The 15322-nt window shown below is 57.1% G+C and overlaps 1 protein-coding gene across 1 annotated transcript in view; it reads right to left on the bottom strand.

Annotated features, from left to right (window-relative positions):
* Positions 1 to 13669, bottom strand: part of PRKD2 (protein kinase D2) — a 28938-nt gene extending 15269 nt beyond the window's left edge. Inside the window, exons 1-3 of the mRNA XM_074937887.1 lie at positions 13534 to 13669; positions 1893 to 2031; positions 304 to 435 (exon numbers count right to left, since the gene is read on the bottom strand). Coding sequence (XP_074793988.1) covers positions 304 to 343 — 40 coding nt within the window. The 5' untranslated portion in view covers positions 344 to 435; positions 1893 to 2031; positions 13534 to 13669. The remainder of the gene's footprint in view (positions 1 to 303; positions 436 to 1892; positions 2032 to 13533) is intronic.
* Positions 13670 to 15322: the final 1653 nt, after the last annotated feature.

The raw sequence follows: 15322 nt of genomic DNA, 5'->3' as shown, positions 1-15322 counted from the left end.
TCTCCCCCCGGGGGCATCTGTGGGGCTTTGTGGGTTGTTTCTCACCGGCTGGTTTGTGCAGTGGGACCCCCTTCAAACTGGGCTGAGACCCCCCCTCAACTCATTACACACAAGGGTCACCGAACAGCCACTCCCAACCCCCCCCCACGCCAGCCAGTCCCCAGTCCTGAGGCCAGATCAGAGCCGGCATCGCCTACAGGGGAAAGGCCCCGTGTCTCATTCCCCACCCCTCCACTCCTGAGTCGCCAGCCCCCTGGGCTCAGATGGGGAGACACCCCCACACCCTCCCCCTGGGCTCCATACCGTCACACTTGAGGCCCTGGCGCACCAGGCCAAAGAGCATTTCCCCGCAGTGGTCGCAGAAGGCTGGGGCGCGGTACGAATGCACGTTCAGGGCGTGCGGACGTATCCGGAAATCCTCAAAGGTGGCCGAGGCTGGTGGACAAGAGGGAGGGAGCTCAGGGCACGGCACGGCCCAGTCCAGACCTGCTGGCTGCCCCTGGGAGAGTGAGGGCCTGGCTGGACCCACCTCCCTGCACCCACATCCCCGTAACGATCCATAGCCAACACCCCACTTTCGGCAGTGGCCAGACCCCCCGTTGGTGCCAGGGGCGCCCCCTGCTGGTGAGACCCCCGACACCGGGGATTCTCTAGCACAGGGGCCTCTGGCACAGATTGGGCGGACGCGGGGCAGGATTTCCTGCGGGTTGAGGGGGGGGAACGTCACTGCCGTGGGCCCCGGAGCTGCAGCGCCCCTGCCCTTCCCCCCACCAGGTCTCGTGCCAGGGAGCCGGCCCCCAAACCACTTCCTGCCGGGGCGCGCGCAGGCAGCCCTGACTCAAAACAGCACCTGGGCACCGGCGGGAGTGAAAGCAGCCGTGGGCGGGCAGCAGCGGAGGAGAGCGATGGCGCCAGGGAGCCAGGGGCCCGGGCGCAGCCCACAGCCATGCGTGGGGAAGCTCCCCACCCACCCACAGCCCCGGAGTGACTACACCATCATCAGTACCCAGGCACCAGGCGCTATATCCCAGCCTCTGCCCAGGGACCCCTGGCACCGAGACACGTCCTGTCCCCCCGCCATCGCCCAGCCCCGAGCCCCCCCGTGGCACTGTGTCCCGTCCTCTCCTGCACCCCGAACCAGGCCCTGCCAGTCGTGTGGCAATGTGCCAAGGGGCAGCGTCGTGCCGGTGTAGCACCTGCTTCACCAGCCCTGTGGGCGGCCCCATTCTGCCCTGCCCAGCCCTCAGCGCCCCATCGGTCCGCCCAGCCTTCTGCCGACACAAGGCAAGCAAAGCAGCCACCGCCACCGAGCCGGGATCGGCTGCCACGGGCTGGGGAACACGCTGGCAATGCCCTCACAGCGCCACCCGGCCGGGATCAGCAGCTGGACAGCCTAGGGCGCGGGCAGGTGCAAGCCAGTGCGGAGCGGGTCGCGTGGGAAGAGCTCGGATGGGCTAGCGAGCGTCTGGGAAAGGAGGGCAAGTGTGTTGTGGTGTCACACACACAGAGCAGGGCCCATCCCCTCCAGCAGGGGGCAGCAAGGTGTCACACACACACACACACACACACACACACAGAGCAGGGCCCATCCCCTCCAGCAGGGGGCAGCAGGGACACACACACGCATGCAGACGCACCACACACACACAGCAGGGCTCATCCCCTCCAGCAGGGACACACACACACACACACACGCACACAGCAGGGCTCATTCCCTCCAGCAGGGACACACACACACGCACACAGCAGGGCTCATTCCCTCCAGCAGGGACACACACACACGCACACACAGAGCAGGACCCATCCCCTCCAGCAGGGGGCAGAAGGCATGTAGACACCCACACAGCCCTTTTTCTCTCTCTCCCCCTCATCCACACACACGCGTGTGTTACCTGAGAGCACCACCTCCACCAAGTCCCCCTCCTGGATGTCTCCGGCCACGCGCACCAGCTGCAGGATGTTGGCGGACGACAGGTCATGTTTGAAGAGCAGGATCTTGTCATAGAGCCCGTAGAAGCCGCACTCTGGGAACTGTGAGGACAGACAGACAGACAGACATGGGACGGGGAGGCCATGGCTGAGTGCTGGGGGACACAGCCGAGCCATGCAGTAAATACCCTGCTGAGGCAATTCTTAATTTAGCCCTACGTGGTGCACAGGATCCGGTCCAAGAGGCACATACAGCTCAACCACATGGCAATTAAATTTAACATCAGTGTAGGGAGGGAAACACCTAAGAAACCCACCACAGCAGTATTTAACTACAAAAAGGGGGAACTACACTAAAATGACGAGGCTAATTAAATGGACATTAAAAGGAACAGTCACAAGGGTGAAATGCCTGCAAGCTGCATGGAAACTTTTTGAAAACACCAGAATAGAGGCTCAAACTAAATTTATACACACACACACACAACAGTAAAAGGACCAAAAAAATGCTATCATGGCTAAACAGCAGAATAAAGTAGGCAGCCCAGAGACAAAAAGACATCTTTTAAAAACTGGAAGTCAAATCCAACTGAGGAAACAGAAAGGAGCATAAACTCTGGCAAGTCAAGTGTAAAAGTCTAATTAGGCCGGCCAAGACAGAATTTGAAGAGCAACTATCAAAAGACACAAAAACTAGCGCAAAACTGTTTATAAGTACATCAGAAGCAGGAAGTGGGCCGAATAATCAGTGGGGCCACTGGATAATCGAGGTGCTAAAGGAGCACTCAAGGAAGACAAAGGCATTGCAGAGAAGAAGCTAGGTGAATTCTTTGCATCTGTCTTCACTACAGAGGATATGAGGGAGATTCCCACATGTGAGCCATTCTTCTTCAGTGACAATTCTGAGGAGCGGTCCCAGATGGAGATGTCAGTAGAGGAGGTTTCAGAACAAACTGATAAATTAAACAGTAATAAGTCACCAAGACCAAGAGTTTTGAAGGGACTCAAATATGAAATTGCAGAACTACTAACTAGGGTAGGTAACCTACCGCTTAAAGCAGCCTCTGAACCAGACGACTGGCAGAGAGCTAATGTGACATCCAGTTTTTAAGAAGGCTGCAGAGGCAATGACAGGCCGGTTAAGTCTAACTTCAGGACCAGGCAAATTGGTTGACCCTATAGTAAAGAACAGAATTATCAGACACACAGATGAACAGGATATGTTGGGAAGAGTCAACACGGCCTTTGTAACGGGAAATCACGCCTCACCAATCTGTTAGAATTTTTTGAGGGTGTCAGCAAACATGTGGACAAGAATGATTCGGTGGATATAATCTACTTAGACTTTCACAAAGCCTTTGACTAGGTCCCCTCACCAAAGGCTCTTAAGCAGTCATGGGATAAGCGGGAAGAGCCACTCATGAATCAGTAACTGGCTAAAAGACAGGAAATAAAGGGTAGGAATAAACAGTCAGTTCTCACAATGGAGAGAGGTAAATAGCAGGGTCCCGCTAGGATCTGTACTGGGCTGTGCTGTTCAACATATTCCTAAATGATCTGGTAAAAGGGGTGATCAGTGAGGTGGCAAAGTTTCCAGACAGTACAAAATTACTCAAGATAGCTAAGTCCATAGCAGACCGCAAAGAGGTACAGAGGGATCTCACCAAACTGGGTGACCGGGCAAGAAAATGGCAGATGAAATTCAATGTTGATAAATGCAAATTAATGCATATAATGCACATAATCCCAACTTTACATACAAAATGAGGGGGTCTAAATCAGCTGTTACCACTCAAGAAAGAGATCTTGGAGTCATCATGGATAGTTCTCTGAAAAGACCAGCTTAACAAGCAGGACAGTCCAAGAAAGCGAACAGAATGTTAGGAACCATTAGGAAAGGGATGGATAATAAGGCAGAGAACATTATAACTGCCCGATAGAAAGCCATGGTACGCCCACTCCTTGAATACTACATGCGGTTCTGGTCGTCCCATCTCAAAAAAGAGAGATGATTGGAAAAGGTACAGAGATGGGCAACAAAAATGATTAAGTGTATGGAGCAGTTTCCACATGAGGAGAGATTAATAAGGCTGGGACTGGTCAGCTTGGGAAAGAGACGACTAAGGGGGATATGACCGAAGTCTATAAAATAATGAATGGCGTGAAGAAAATGACTAGGGACGTGTTATTTACCACTTCAGGGAACAAGAACCAGGGAGGGGTCACCCGATGAAATCAATAGGCAGCAGGTTTCAAACAAAGAAAAGGAAGTGCTTCGTCACACAACGCACCGTCAACCTGTGGAACTCCTTGCAGGGGATGTTGTGAAGGCCAAAAGTATAACAGGGTTCAAAAAGAATTAGATCAGTTCCTGAAGGACAGGTCCCTCCATGGCTATTAGCCAAGAGGGTCCAGGATGCAACTCCATGCTCTGGGTGTCCCTAAATCTAATAGAAGCTGGAACTGGATGACAAGGGACGGATCACTTGATGATGACCTGTTCTGTTCGTTCCCTCTGAGACACCTGGCATTGGCCACTGTCGGAAGACAGGATACCAGGCTAGATGGACCTTTGGTCTGACCCAGGATGGCCATTCTTATGTACTTCTGATCCCCTCCCACAGCTTACCAGACCTAATATCCAGCAGAAGACGGCTCCCTGTTGGCTGGCAGGGAACACCCCGAGCAGGTGCGCCTCTGCATGGGGGCATATACAGCCCACCCCATCCCACCCACTACTGAGCCAGAGAGGGGCAGGGCCAGGGAGCAGCCAGGCCTGCATTCAACAGCCAAAGCACAGAGGTGGCAAGTGACTCACTCAAGACCAAACAGTGAATCAATGACAGAGCTCAGAATAGAACCCAGCCCTGACTCCCAGCCCTGCCCCCCATCCAACCCTTGGACCCCACTCCCCTCCCAGAGCTGGGACAGAACCCAGGAGTCCTGGTTCCCACTCCCCTCCCAGAGCTGGGGACAGAACCCAGGAGTCCTGGCTCCCAGTCCCCCTGCTCTAACCACTAGATCCCACTCCCCTCCCAGAGCTGGGGACAGAACCTAGGAGTCCTGGTTCCCAGCGCTGCCCCCCATCCCCTCACTCTAAGCCCAATCTCACAGAAGTTGCGGTGGCTGGTGGGGAGCAGTGGTTGCATTGTTGCGAACTTCTAGCTGCCCTCAGTACCTTCCATGGCTGCTGAGCCCAGCCTGGACTTTGGGGGCCCCACCCATGGGGAGGAGCTGGGGAGGAAAGACAGGGCCCGGTGACCCATTAGTGCATCCCCTCCTCTGCTCTGAGAGCTCCCCACCAGATCCATCCCCAAGGCAGTGCTGGTGCCAGGAGACGGGGCTGGCACATGGGGTGTTTAAGGCTCTCTGGCAGCTCGGGCTCCCTGGGGGAGACAGAAAAGATCCCGGGCCAAAGGGCCCACAGCTGCCCCGATGGCTTCCTCCAGCCAGGAGGGGATGAGGGTCTGATGCATGGGTGCCTGGGGCCGCCTACTAGGTGGGGGCGTGTTATCCCATCAGTGGCCAGCAGGGCCCTGCTCTGCTGCAGACAGACTCCCTGGGCAACTCTCTTCAGTTCCCCCGTGCCTCAGTTTCCCCACCAGTACAGTGGAACTGGGTGCTCTGGCTCCCCCACTGTCAGCTGGAAGGGCGCCCCCCCCTCACATCTGATGGCAGAGCCCACAAAGGGCAGCCTGGACACAGGGGCTGCCGCGCTCTCCCTCCAGCTGCTTATGCAAATCCGTGGGGTTATTTTTGGCTCTGAGCTGGCCCCAGCGAGGAGCGATCTGGTTCCAGTTGATCTCCGGCCTCTTCCTTCCTTCCTCCTGCCCAAGCAGGGCCCAGCCTGTTCCACTCCACCAGCGCCAGGAGGAGGAGTCACCTCACACACCCACAGATGCACCCTGATCAGCCAGCTTGCAAGCTCAGCTCAGGGGAGCCATCTCCCCCCCCCCCCCCGCCACAACCGCCCATCTTGTTCTCAGGAAGAGCCAAGGGACAATAAAACCCCTCACTCAGGGCCTAGAGAGCGGCTAGCAGGGGAGCTGTCCGGAGAGCTCAGCACACATCCCCAAGGCTGGCACGGTCAGAACCGGGCCTGCTGCAGCGACAAGCAAGTCAGGAAAGCGGGTTCCTCTCTTTGAGACCAGGAGGCTGAGAGACAGACCGATCTGGGCTGAGATAGCCAGCCCCAGCGTGGGTGGATGGGCAGAGAGGGAGATTGAAGGGCAGAGAGGAGGATAAAATGGAGAGACAGACAGCGGATGGGTGGAAGGATGGATTGAAGAACAGATGGACAGACAGACACAGTGGATGGAAGGAGGAATAGAAGGACAGCTAGGATATTGCGGGCAGCTGGATGGATGGGCAGACAGTAGCTGGAAGGATGGATAGAACAACAGATGGTTAGATAAGAGAGTGAATGGATCAAAGGACAGATGGAGGCTGGATGGGAGGACAGATGGACAGAGACAGTGGACGGAAGGATGGAGAGGAGGACAAATGGACAGACAAGCAGTGGACAGAAGGAGGGACAGGAGGACAGATGGACAGAAGGATGGACACGGGGACAGCCACAGTACTGCGGATGGAAGGAGGGAAGGGAGACAGACAACCCTTCCCTCAACGTCTTACCCTCCCAGACAACCTCAGGATGAGGCCAGGTGCCCAGGTGTGGGCAAGTGGGGGCAGGGTATTGTCGAGCAGGACACGGGGACTCTTGGGACGTGAAGGAGGGGCCACAGGGCTGGGATGGGGCGGGGGTAACCGTGATGTGCCCTGGGCTTGGGGGGTGGCATGACTAAAGACACAAAGGGCCAGGTGGGGATGGAGCTGGGCAGCGACTCAAGAGACCAGGGTTCAGTTCCCAGCTCTGCAACAGGCTCCTCTGTGCAACCTTGGACAAGTCACTTAGCTCCTATGTGCCTCAGTTTCCCCATCTATAACGGGGGGGTCAGGGGGGAGAACAGCACCACCCTGCCTTACAGGCAGGGCTTATGAGGATAAATACACCAAAGAGTGTGAAGTGCACAGATACCACTGGGCTGGGGACCACCAAAGACAGGAAGGGAAGGCCGCCCCAGAGAGCTGGAGCCAAGCAGGGGGAGGGGCTGGGGTCAGGGCTGGGGAAGCTGCAGCTCAAGCTGGGTTGAACAGGGCCACGGCCTGGTCGGTTCTGGGCAGGGGGGAGGCAGCGGGGAGGTGGGGAGCCCACGAGGGACCTCTGGGAAAGGGCTCGTGCCGCAGCTCTGCGGCTGCAGCCGGCTGCCTGTTGTCAGGACGTGGTTAGAAGCAGGGCTCTTGGCCCGGGGCCCAGAGAGTTCAGTGAAGGGCTGGCGCAGGTGCCGACACTGCACTCCCCGCCCCCCCCATTCCCCCTCTGAGGAGCCAGGCTCCTCCAGCAGCCACGGTGCAGCAACAGGCTGTGTGGAGCTGTCACACAGGAGGAAACTGAGGCCCAGTAGAGGCCAAGTCCCTCATCCAAGGATGCTGAGTGAGTCAGAAGCAGAGCAGGGAAAAGAACCCAGGAGTCCCAGCCCCCCCCTGCTCTAACCACTGAATCCCGCTCCCCTGCCAGAACTGGGATAAAACCCAGGAGTCCCAGCCCCCCTGCTCTAACCACTGAACCCCGCTCCCTTGCCAGAGCTGGGGATAGAACCCAGGAATCCTGGCTCCCAGAGCCCTTTTGCCTACTCAGGGTAACTCCCACCGAACAGGATGCCAAGTTCAAAGTGTGCCCCTGGGGCCTAGCTTTCCTTTCCAGGCCTGTTGTGCAAGAAGACCCCAGCTCTGGCACTGCCACGTATCATTGGATCCCAACACCAGGGCTGCCCTTCTCGATTCTCACACAGGAGATTAACCCTGTGGATGGGTGTTTTGGAGCACACGGGCCAAGGGGAGCAGCTGCTTCCCTGGTGCAGGGAGAGAGGGAGGCAGCCGCTGCAGGGGGGCTAATTACAGCGCCTCCCCCACCCACTCCGCCCAGCTGTGGCGCCAGCCGTGGGGTGGGACGTGACCCGGCCACAACCACAGGGTCAGTGGTGCAAGCTGCAGCTTTGCTCCGTGCAGCCATGGGCTGCCCAAAGATCCCAGGTTGCAGGGAGCGGCTGGTGGCTCGGTAGGAGGCCTCAGTGAATCGGGTGAGTTGAACAGCTGAACGCCCCATAAACCAATTGTCCCACCCACTTGTGACTGTCAAAGAGACCGAGAGCCGGACTGGGCTCCTAATCTGCTGTGGGGCCGGGACAATTGTCCAGCCTGACTCCTCCCTGTAGCAGTAAGGGAGTTCTTCACTTCCCCACCCCACACGACTGGGCAGCGTCTCCATGGCACTCAGAGAGCTGCATTCCTTCCACCCCAGAAGCAGAGGTATTTACAGAAATACATGCATTAAATATTTGCGAGGAGTGCAGTACTGTGGTAACGAGGGCCGGATTAGGACAGAGGGATGGATACAAAATAGGGGTGGGGGGTGTTTGCATGTAGATAGATAGATAAATAGATAGATAGAGCATAGGGATAAAGTGTCCTATATACACACTGTATAAAAGAGAGGCCCCAAGAATCATGAGGTTTTTTTTTAAATAATAGATTTGAGGTTATTTATTTGCCTTCTAGTATCATAGAATCTCAGGGCCCATATTTTCAAGCTTTTGTCCACAACCACAAGAACTTACATTTTAAAAACAAAAAAAAATGTAAGCGGAGATCCGAAGGTCATAACCTGACTCCTGCAGCTGGGGACTTGTGGGGGGAGGGAAACAAACTCAAAGTCTCACAAGGTTTGCAATAAATTTACGATTCTCGCCATTGTATTTGGAATCATTTCTGGGTGAAGTGTGGGCAAAAGAGAAGATAATGAGCAGCTCTACTAATTATTTAGGTACATTAATACTATAGTAAGCACTTAGAAGCTATATTAATTAGGTCTCACCCTGCTAGTCGGTCGAGTCTTTTACACTGCAAGCTCTCCAGGGCAGAGACTTGCTGGTTTTGCCATGTTTGTACAGCACCTGCCACAATGGAGAGAAACTAGACATCTCTATGGGCTACCACATTCTCTTCAATAATAATAATTTACTATTCCTGGGGACACTTGGCTTCTTTTGAGACCTAAAATCTACGGTTTGATATTTGTCCAAACAGGATTTAAAAAAAAAAAAGAAAAAAGAAAAGGGAGAGAAATGGTTTTGAGTGTTACTGTTTTAAAAAGACACTTCACCTAGATCTGGATTTTTAGATCATATTTTCCAGCACAAAAGGGTTAAAATCTAGCAGCCTGAAAGACCCTCCAGCCCTCACCTGTGATGACACTTCACTCCCATTCCTGCTGTCTCACGTAACGTACAAAACCCGTAGCCTCCCAAGACTTTGGCCGCCGAACCTCACGACAGCGGCAAGGACAGAACCCAGGCCTCTTTCCCGGAAAGCCCAGCACCACCGGAGAATCTCCATGAGCAGCGAGGCTATGACACACGACTGAGCGGTTCTGACACTGCCCAGCGGAGGGCAGCCATGCACAGGCACGCTGGGCCACAGCATTTTCCATGGGCAGGGCCCAGTCCCTGATAACATCCCAGGAATTCAAAGTCCACCGCAGTTAGCTACAGATTCAAAGCTGGAGATGAGGCCAGTGGGGCCTTACTCCCCACAAGGTGTCTGGTCCCTTGGAGGCCCACAGGAGCTCTTCTTTCTACCCTGGTTCAGTACTCCCTGCCCCCGTGGGACGCAGCCTGTGGTAGATCAGCCAATTCCCAGGTGATCCTAATTATTAGGTGTGTTATGGCAGCACCCAGTCACACACTAGGACCCAATTGTGAGAGTGGCTGTATTACTCTGTATTGTATTATATAACTATTAGGTGTATTACGGTAGTACCTAGGCACCCCACTCCTGGACCAGGACCTCATTGCGCCAGGCGCTGTACGTTTTTATTGCTATTAGTGTTTATTGCGGTCGTGCCTAGGAGCCCGGCCACAGCCCTGGCCCTCACTGTGTCTGTGCAGCGCTTGGCACAGAACAGAAAGACAGTCCCTGCTCCAAAATGCGGACAACTGATCGGGGAGGGGGGATGACACGGTATGTGTGCACAGTTCGTGCCTTGTCCCTACCAAGCTACGGGGGCTGCTCCTCCAAGCACCGAAATGCAGCCCCCTCTGGGGTGGAGCGTGGCAGCGCCATAAGAGACAAAAGCAGCTGCAGGCCGGTGAATCCGCTCTCCACCTCCCCTCAGGGCCTTCCCCGGGTTGCAGGGGGTGGATCCCAGCCCCGCTACAATACCACATCCCAGTGCAGGCCTGGGGGAGCAGCCTGTCTCCCTCCTTCGCTCCTCTGTCTCTGGAGGCAGGGAACGGATATCCAGCTAGGGAGGCAGGTCTTTGGGGCAAGAGGTGTCTCCTGGGAGGGGGGAGTGACTCTGATGCCCCGTTCTGCTCCCCTTGTAGACCCACCAGAAGAGAAGACTTGGGGGGGGGGGGAAGCATTGAGGCAGCGTGAGCCCACAACAGGGGAAGTGGGAATAATCACACACACCCCAGTTACGAGGCCAGCTGGCTCGTTCTAGGGCATCCCCAAAGAGCCGGGATGGTCAAACCCGGCCTTTTTCTCCTCCTCCTGGACTGGCCAGCTAAGGGTTAATCCCGGAGTCACGCTTTCCCTTCTCCCAGCTGCTGCCAAAACTGTTACTGATCTGCAGGAAGCAGGCACATAACAGCAGGCAATAAACCCGAAGGGAGGGAGCTCCTCTCCCAGCCAGCACAGGCATCAGGGACCGGCCCCTCTATTCAAGGCTAGATCAAGATCAGGGCAAGGCCTACTAATCAGCAGGCTCATATTTCTACGGGGCCTTGGAGGATCCACAAAGCACCGAGCAAAATCTAAACACTGGGCACTGAAATGCAGCCACCTCTGGGGTGAGGCGCAGCAGCTCTTTAACAGCCAGACAAACTTTCTACGGTTCAGAACGGAGGAAGTGAAGCATGAGCCAACCTGAAACTACAGACAGGAATTTAAGGAAGTGGAAGACAATTACCAAATACCCAGACTGGAATTTAGCCAGGAGACCTGAGCTAAGAGGCCTTCCCTTGTGAAAAGCAGCGGTGGGAGCTTTAGTAACCACAAGCAATCATGGCCTTTTGCATTTCCTATAGCGGCCAGCACCTCCAACAGCACCCTACCCCTAGCACCAGGCTGGGGCTGATCCCTGCCTGGGGCCTCCAGGCAATGCCCCAATACTGCATCCAAGGGGAAGAGTACCCCCTACGGATAGTAAGACAACTCTTCAGTGGCACTGCACGTCCACGGATCTCAACGCCCAGTAGAGTACAAGGAGAGCGGAGAGAGAGGACATGACTTGCCCAAGGCCTTACAGTCTCCTGTGCTGAATGCAAGGCCACATTAAACCTCAGAGCTGGGGGGCAGAACCCAGGAGTCCTGACATCCAGGCCCCGCCCAACCACTAGCCTCCACTCCCCTCCCACAGCTGGGGCTAGAACGCAGGAGTCCTGGCTCCCAATCCTGTGCCCTTTCCACTTGACCACAATGTCTCTGCCTGCAGCATCTCTGAGGTCTCTCATCCAAGAGCGGCCCCTGTTTACCCTTTGGCCTGCTCCCCCACATGGCCCCTACAGTTAGCGCCTTCCCCTCCTTGCATGCCTCACATCCACAACGCCCTTCCTGTCCACCCCGCCACAATGAATGCACTACACCCCCAGAGGGACACCTCCCTAAGCCCCACAAAAGGGCTCCCTGACGCTGTGGCATCATCTGTTCCCACCCCCCCCGGCCAGAAACTACTGTGTCCAAGGCCTCGGGGATTAACCAATCTGGGCCAAGCTCGAGGGCTAGTGATCTGGATCGGTTCTGACTCATGGCGTCCGAGCCAGCTGCAAAGTCGCTCCTTGCCCAGGCTCTGAAGATCAGGCTCTCCTTGCTCAGGCTCTCCAGCTAGGAGATCCAGCAGAGGGAGATGGGGCCCTTTCCCCAGCCAGCGGGGGGGGGGGTGTGTCACATCCCCAGCCATTGGGGTCACCCCTGCTTCCCAGCCCTGGCGGCTCCTGTGCAGGGACTGCAGATCCAACTGGAAAGGTAGGCCCAACAGCACGGAGTTTGGACTGGGGCAGGGGGGCATGAAACAGGTTTGTGATGCATCCCTCTGCTCCCCTTCCCTTTAGGTCTCCATAGCCTGTGCCCCAAGACCCCAGGAGAAGGACACCAGCGTGGGGGGGGGGATATATGGGGGGAGGTCAGTCCTGGAGCTCGTTACTGGGAATCAAGTGATCAAGGGAGTCCCTGAAACACACACTGCAGAATCTTCATCACCCAGACCCAAGCTCCCAGCACGGATACCCAGCCCTGAACTCCCAGACCTCCCAGCACCCAGACCAGACCCTGGCCCCACAACTCCTTCCCTGTCATGCCCCAGAACAAGGATGGAGGGGTCCCCTCTGATCTGCCCCATCCCATGGGCCTCCGTGAACCCAGCTGGGCCTCTGGGAGCTGGAAAACCTCACCCCTTTCCCGTCAGGCAAGGAGCCACGGGTAGAGTTTCCACTCGTTGGTGGAAGTCCTGCTGTTTCGGGGAGCGGGGGCAGAAGAACCCCTTTACCTGGGGGAGGATGAGGAGCACCAGACTCGGAGCTTAAACCGCAAAAGTTGCAGTTTCCAACCAAATGAAATCCCCGCCCCCATGGGGGGAGTTGGGCAGAGATGGGACCCAGCCCCCAACCCCAACCCAGAGTCTGGCCCCAGCTGGCTGCCTCCCAGACCCTCCGCCTGGCTTCATTACCCTATCTACCCCCACACGGCTTCTGCACCCCACTTCTTTCCCCATCGACCCCCGTCCCAGGCCTGCCTCTCCCTCCACCATGCACAGTATAGCATCAAAACACCACAACTGCAGTTAAACCTTCCCACCCCACGCAGCTGATACAGGCAGCCCAGCTCGCAGGCTCCCAGACACACACCCATGTGGACACACGCAATTCCAGGCACACACATTAAGTCTTGATGCACAGACACAGTCATGCAAACACTCTTGCCACATGCACCACAATCATACACACAACACGGAATCGCACAGTCACACACACACACACCACAATCATACACACGACACGGAATCGCACAGTCACACACACACACCACAATCATACACACAATGTGCAGTTGCAGTCACACACTCATAACAGTACAGATACACAATCACAATCACACAGTCACACACTCACAATACAGATACACAATCATACAACACACAATCGTCGTCACACACACCCCCACATACACACGACATGCAATCACAGTCACACACCACAATCATACACACAATACGCAATCACAGTCACACACTCACAACAGTACAGATACACAATCATACAACACACAGTCACACACCACAATCATACACACAACATACAATCGCACATGGTCTCTCACACACGCCAATTTAGATACACAAACACACACACAGGACGATCTAGACACAATTACACACAGACAGACAGAGACAGAGCCTCTCTCGCTTCTTGGGCCCGGAGTTATCTGGTCCCTCCGGGCAGCGCCTGACCCCCAGACCGCCCCACACCCGCCCCATCCCCCCTTTACCTTCTGGTCCACGATGGAGCAGGCCAGCTGCTTGACATGAGCCAGGTCCGAGGCCGCGGGGAGCAGGACGAACTCCCGGGTCAGCCCGATCTGGAGGTGGAAAGAGACCCCCTGGCAAGCGGCGCAGGATCCAGGCGCCATCGGCGCGGGCTCCGGGGCTGCCAGGCAGCCTCCCGGGGTCCCGGGGGAAGAGGGGAGGGCCGGGGGACCGGCGCAGGCGGGTGGGGAGGCCATGGAGGCCCCCGGAGAGACGCACAGACTCCCCCGCCCCTGCACCCCGAACCCAGGCGTCCGGGTCTGGCTGTCACATCCGAAGCGGGCAGCGCATCCCGGAGGGGCGCGGCGCACGAGAGCCGGCCAGGGGGGGCGCACGGCCGGGGCGCACGGGTCCTGGCACGGCCGGGGGCGCACGGCCGGGGCGCACGGGTCCTGGCACGGCCGGGGGCGCACGGGGACCCGGCCGGCGCCTCTCGCTCTCCTCCGCTGCTGCTTTCTTTTTCTTCCCCCCAAACTTTACGGACGGCCGGGACTGAGGAGGAAGTGCTGTGAGTGACGGGCCGCGGGGCCAATGGCGAGCTCCGGGGATGAAGTCAGACGACTCTTCCCCCCCCCTCCAACCCCCCCCCCGCCAGCTCTCTCCACACCCCGCCCCGGGAGAGCGCGGCAGGGCGCCCCAGCCCCCCCGGCCCCCCCCACTTCTCCTGCTGTCCCGCACTGGAAGCAGATGGGGGGCAGCCCGCCCCCGCCCCGTCTGTCTACATGGGTGGCTGGAGTCCCCCCCCACTAAACAAGGCGCTGGGGGAGCAGCGGACCATTCCCTCTCCTGTGTTCCCCCTTCTGCTGGGTTTTCCCCCCACATCCCACCCCGTTGGTGCCCCAGAGAGAGCAGGGACCACCCGCCACTCAGCCTTGGGACCCCTCTCTCCCCTCTGCAATCATTCCCCCCCACACACACGCTGGGGAGAGCGCCCCCTGCTGGCACCAGGGAGCCTGATCCCTCTACCCGTGGTTTGGGGTCCTGCCGGCACCCTTCTGCCACTCCCGGGCATCCCTGGAACGGGGGGGAGGGCTGCAGCCAAGCGAGTCCAGGGAGGCTCTTGCAGGGGGTAGGGGCTGCAGAGGAGAAGGCTCCCAGGCCGTCACGTCAGTGGGGGCACAAGGCAGCGGCCAGTGCTGGGTGTGAGAATGAGAGAGACAAGAGGCCAGATTCTCTGATCTGCTCCAGTCCACGTGTGATATCTCAGCTTGCTTGCAAGTGTGTGTTGGCCCATGCAGGCCTGCGGAGCGGCAAGTCTGCATGGGAGATGCCGGCAGAGTTGCCCATTGGCAGCTGCATGGGTGCCCCTGCGTGTTTGTTTGTGCATGCATGCAATGATGTTTGCACGTGTGCATTTGCTCGTGCGCATTTGCTCGTGCATGCATGCAGAGTGGCAAGTTTGCCCAGGTGTGTTTGCATATGGAGGGGTGCCGGGCTTGTTTGCAGATGTGTTTGCTCCTGTCTGTGTGCAGTGTGTGTTTGTACACATGTTGGCACATGCATGCGCAGGGGCACGTTTGCACGAACATGTAGAGTCTTGGGGTTGCACATTGTACATGGCACTTGTCAACACATCCAGGACCCTGGAAGAAGTTCTAACGTGACCACTTTGGGAGCAAGCTTCCCCATCGGGGACCTTTGTCTGTGGGTCCCCATGCCCCCTCCCCCTTTCCCCAGGAAGGTGGCAGGGAGAGGAAGGGAGGTGGACACAGAATCTCTACTCCCCCCTCCAGGGCTCAGAAGAGCCACTCG

This window comes from Natator depressus, chromosome 23 (assembly GCF_965152275.1).
Source record: "Natator depressus isolate rNatDep1 chromosome 23, rNatDep2.hap1, whole genome shotgun sequence".
In the NCBI taxonomy this organism is placed as follows: domain Eukaryota; kingdom Metazoa; phylum Chordata; order Testudines; family Cheloniidae; genus Natator; species Natator depressus.
Note: the sequence above shows the minus strand (reverse complement) of the source record. Positions and strands in the feature narration are given on the sequence as shown.